This window comes from Sardina pilchardus, chromosome 22 (genome assembly GCF_963854185.1).
Source record: "Sardina pilchardus chromosome 22, fSarPil1.1, whole genome shotgun sequence".
NCBI lineage: Eukaryota > Metazoa > Chordata > Actinopteri > Clupeiformes > Clupeidae > Sardina > Sardina pilchardus.
In genome coordinates this window covers 25,805,900-25,810,899 of record NC_085015.1, presented here as the reverse complement: position 1 = coordinate 25,810,899, position 5,000 = coordinate 25,805,900, and the positions used below count along the sequence as shown (strand labels likewise).

At 46.5% G+C, this 5,000-nt stretch overlaps 1 protein-coding gene across 4 annotated transcripts in view; it reads left to right on the top strand.

Moving 5' to 3' along the window:
• Positions 1-5,000, top strand: part of cyth1b (cytohesin 1b) — a 75,710-nt gene that overhangs the window by 32,714 nt on the left and 37,996 nt on the right. Inside the window, exon 1 of one of the 4 annotated variants that reach the window (XM_062526091.1) lies at positions 6-226. The exons of the other annotated variants lie outside the window; for them this stretch is intronic. Coding sequence (XP_062382075.1) covers positions 199-226 — 28 coding nt within the window. The 5' untranslated portion in view covers positions 6-198. Of the gene's footprint in view, positions 1-5; positions 227-5,000 lie in introns of those variants that run through there. 4 annotated transcript variants of the gene reach the window in all.

The following is a 5,000-nucleotide window of genomic DNA, read 5'->3' as shown; positions in this document are numbered from 1 at the left end:
GCAATGGACAGTCGTTGAGACCTGTAACTCTCAAGTTGTCAAGTTTATTTCTATTATCTGAACAACGGATATTTAGCGAATACCATATCCCAGTTAAACAATTAATTTACCCATCTTCGCAGTGACTTCGTCATTCGCCTCTGGGCACTACGTTAATTTCTAGTAAGCTAACTAATTAGCCGGCCAGCTGATTCTACAATGGTGCTCAAAGCAGAAGATGGAGTCGGTGAGTTTTTTCATGGGTTTGGATTACGTGTTACATGATATAGTTGATGGTCATTCATTCTCTGCCTTTGAAAAAGTCGCCTTCGGTGTAGTAGCCTAGCCTACGTGACGTGTGTGCGCATTCTTTTCAACTGTGTTCTGTGTAACACAAACCAGTGTTTACAGCAACAGGTCGTCGCATGACGTGCAGATACAACGTTATGTTTAGCTAGCTACTGTATAATCAGCTCTTCTGTTATGATTCATTCACATTGTATGGCAGGCGCGCATACAGTAAGCACAGTGAAGCATACATTGCATTGCGCACATAAGTTTATGGGCCTTTAGAAGAGGGTCCCAGTGTATCTTTTCACTGATCATAGCTGTCCATCTCTAAGTGAGCTAATGTCATATTTCCGTTATTGGCTGCCATTTATTCAGAAAAAGCTCTTTACTCAGCACTAACAACTAGCTAGGTTTATCCATGTATTGATTTGGTTACAACATGTCAAAACCTTTTACGTAGCCAACGTCGATGAAACATGGCGATTATTAAAGCATGTTCAAAATGTTAACGTGTATGTAATGCCACCGTTATAACAGATCTAGGCAGAAATACATATTTAATTACATCTATATTTGTAAAGTTTACCACTAATGTTGCTGTAGCCTAAGTGTGACTGATTGAAGAAACACTGAAACCACATATGTTAAAGTGGGTCAGTCAGACCAATTCTGTGTGTTGAGGCAGCAACCCTAAACACCTGTTCCACTCTCACTTGTAGGCTAATGTGTGCAAGTCTTGTAAAATCACTCTGACAAGTTTCCCTCGAAATACCCGCCTCAGCTTTGTTAGTGCACATGTCGCCTGTGCCACTGATGCCAGGGCTTTGGGCAGGCAGTTCTGCAGTTCCACTATTGTTTTGCATGAACCATCTCTTAATTAAACACAATTATACATCTTTCAGTGGCTGGCTGGAGTTCATTATTGCCCAGTAGCAGTCCATAAGAGAGAGTGTGTGTGTGTGTGTGTGTGTGTGTGTGTGTGTGTGTGTGTGTGTGTGTGTGTGTGTGTGTGGTGGGGGTGGATGATAATCAGGCCCTTGTCAGCTACAGTATAAATGACTCTTTGACGAAGCCTCTGGCTGGCGAGATCTCGTGTGCCATTGTGGTGTTTGGCACTGGTGCCGTGGGCAGGCCTACAGTTTGCCTGCTTGAGCCTATTGAGTCGTTGGCATGAAAGGGAGGCATTTGTGTGGCTCCGACACCCGCTTGCTCTTCATGATGCCTATGCTGCCATGGCCGTAGTGCCTTAGAGACTTCTAAGAGTGTGGCGTAAGCATCAGCCATTCCTGCGCAGGATGGTGACTTTTGTTTGTTTGGGTTGGGTCTGATGAGGCCTAATCACATCAGTATTTGGAAAGTATGGCGCAGTCCCCACACTGAATCTCCTTTCGAGTGCACTTTTAATGAGATTCCCCCAAACGGTGACATTTCCAGCTTAATGACCGGCGTCAGACTTCCTCAGACAGCCTCGTGTCAAGACGTGCGACATTGCCTTACAGGATGATGGGGGTTAAACGTGAGAAGAGACAGTGTGTATGTGGCACCTCAACTGATATGACGCCACAAGAGGCAGAGAGGCACTCAGATCAGATCAGATCTCTAAAAATCACCAAGATCATCTGAGAGATGGACGAGGTCAGTTTCTATATGCACCAGTGTATGCCACCGAACAGGACACGGGGAAACCAGAATTACAGGAAGGAACGTTTTTTTGAGTCATTGTTTGTTGAGCATACTGTCGGTTTAACTTGAAAACGGTTTCACAAGTTCCACCCGTTTCATGATGTGTGATTCTCAAGAAAACAGTTTCACCACTGACTAGCATGCTTGCCCGTTTTTGGTGTCACAAATGAACTTGAATTTGAACTTGAGAAAACAGAATAGGGCTGACCTCCTGTGTCCTCCAGTGGAAGTGTACCGTGTCTGGAGTTTAGATGGAGCAGCGTGGGGGGAGAGCTGGGGAGAACTGAGGCCTCCGCTTTTAAAAACACTACAGGGGCTGTCGAGCTGACGGGGCAAAAATGGAGGCTCTTTCCGCTTGTCCATAATGAGAGTTGTTGCTGCAGCTCATTGTCTGCGTGTGAAGGCTTAGGAGGCCAGCCAGACGGAGTGAGGGAGAGGGAGAGGGCGAGAGAGGGATGAGGGTGGAGGAGAAGAGGCAGGGAGGGAGGGGGTTGGGTGTTGTCTTTTCCTGCTGGTGAGGCGAGAGGGTTTCCACTGTAAAAAAGAGAAAGAAGCGAAGCACTCGCTTTCTCTGCTTTGTTCGTCGGAGCTCTTGTTTTCATGCTCTGTTTTTCTTCACTGTACTCTCTACTTGGCACATAGAGCTCTCAGACATGGGCACGAAAACTCACACAGACACACACATACACACACACACACACACACACACACACACACTCATACTTTCACTCTTCTTTCTCTCTCTGTCGTTTCTGTCGTGTTGTTTCATGTGTCTGTCTATACCATGGTCCCACACCCGGGGACACACACCCTCAGTGAAACAGGATACAGGATGTGAGGCTTTGCGGTTGTTAACAGATGGGCCATTGAGCCCGGCCAGGGCCTGACCAGCGGAGCAACAGGTGACCAGGCTCAGTCCTGCTATACTTAGTGCCCAGCTGGCCGCATCATTCAGCCACCCGTCTCACTGGACTCCTCAGAACCGATCCACAACGTGGTGGACTTTGAAGCTGCTGTTTTATACGTTTCTTTTGGGTTTGACCAGGGCTCAGAGCAGATTTATATGGCCGGCTCTTGATTTTATAGCATATGCACTGAAGCTTTGTGTGGCTCACTGGAGCCCTCTGGTGGTGGAATATACCCCAGTGAAATTGCACTATGGGCTTTAGGGTGTCACTGAGAGGCTTTGTCCTCCACAGTGTATTTAAGACTTCATTTAAGTCCAGTCCTGATGGGCGTCAGTCTGTCCTTTGTTTTTTTCCATTGAAAAATCAATGATCCATGACCATTCATATTTAGCCTGTTCACTATTGACTTCTGGGTAGTAGTTCAAGTATACAGATGAAGTATACTGAGGGATAAGTATACTCATTAGGTCTTAGGGTCCAGTGTGTATTTCACCAGGTTCCTATTTAAAGTGATTATTAGAGAGGTGAGAGGACACACTGCATTCTGCTGTGCCAACCCAGGTCAGAGTAGTAGATAGCTGATGGATTATCACAAATAGCCTCCCTGTACACACACACACACACACACACACACACACACACACCTAGACTGGGGTGATTCACCTCTGGGTTAGATCATTATCCACTTTAGTGATGTCAGTCAATGTCTTAATGCATTTTCCAGCGCACTCGATCACTTGGCGCTTGCTGGGAGAGGTTGCGGCGGACCTCCATTGCTAATTGATGGAGGTAATTAAGTAAAGCTCTCTAGCGCTTGAGCAAATGAGGGGTCACTTAATGCCCTTGATCAGATGCTGTCTCATCCTGCGACCATTCCGTGATATCAATGCCGTCCGTTAATGGGCCGTTTGCACGGCAGGCACGGGGTTGCTAAGAGCCAAATTAGAATGGGAAATTAGTGTCTATGTATCATTTAGCCTGAATCACATTTGTGTGCTTTTGTCAGTCTGTGTACACACACGTGTGTGTGTGTGCGCATGTGTGTGTGTGTTACAGTTTGGGTAAAGATACGCTTCTGGATGTCAAGTACATTGGTTGGGCTCTCTGTGTATGTATTAGAGACAGAGAGAGATAGTGCTAGTGTGTGTGTGTGTGTGTGTGCATGTGCATCTGTGTGTGTGTGTGTGCGTGTACGTGTGTGTGTGTGTGTGTGCGCGCAGTAAGTCCATAAAGACTGAGGAGTTTGTGTGTTGTGAAGTGATTCCCCCTCCCAAATCCTCTTGCTCCCTTACAACCTCTTAGCAGCCCATCCAGGTCAGCAGGGGCTTAGTGGCCCCTCTGTGCTCTGCTGCTGGCGCTCCTCAGCCCCCACACCAGCTCCTGCTCACACTCATGGGGCCGGCCTGTCTCCAAGCACATGGGTGTTCGGCCTCCTTACTGTGTTTAGATGGGCATCTGTGTTTGTGCGCAAGTAGAGGAGTTCACAAAACGAGGAGTTCTGTAAAAGTGACGAAATGCACAAAATGGTTGCAGGGCTATCAGGAGGTATTCTTGAGAGTGTGTTCCCAGTCTGAGCTCAGAGAGAGCGCGTGTAATGCTTGTTTTTATTATATTAGGAAGTTTGTCTCCATTCTTCAAAGGGACAAAGTGTGTGTGCGTGTGTGCTGTGTTTGAATGTGTAATATTTAGTTTATGCTGCTAGGTAGTTTTCAGGTGGTGAGGAGTGGAGTTGCTGATGCACAGTGCTACTATGGGTGTGGTGTTTTAAAGCAAAAGTGGAGCTGCAGGCTTGAGGGTTACCAGATTCAACCGCAAACACATTCACACAGACACACCCTTATTTTTGAACATCTCTCTCTCTCTCTCTCTCCCTCTCTCTCTCTCTCTCTCTCTCTCTCTCTCAAACTCCACAAACCAGCCTTTGTCCTTTGGCCTTGAATTGAGACAAACACATATTTCTCATCTTCATTCAGTCCAGTCATAACTTGGAGATGTAAACACACACATGATTAAACCATTCTGTCTGCCATTTCCCTCTGTGTTCACTCTGTGACTTTGTTCTGCTGTTGACCAAATGATCCCATTCGCTGTTCTCTCGTGCTCCTGTGCACTGGTTTTTGTACATTCTCTTCTTGTGAC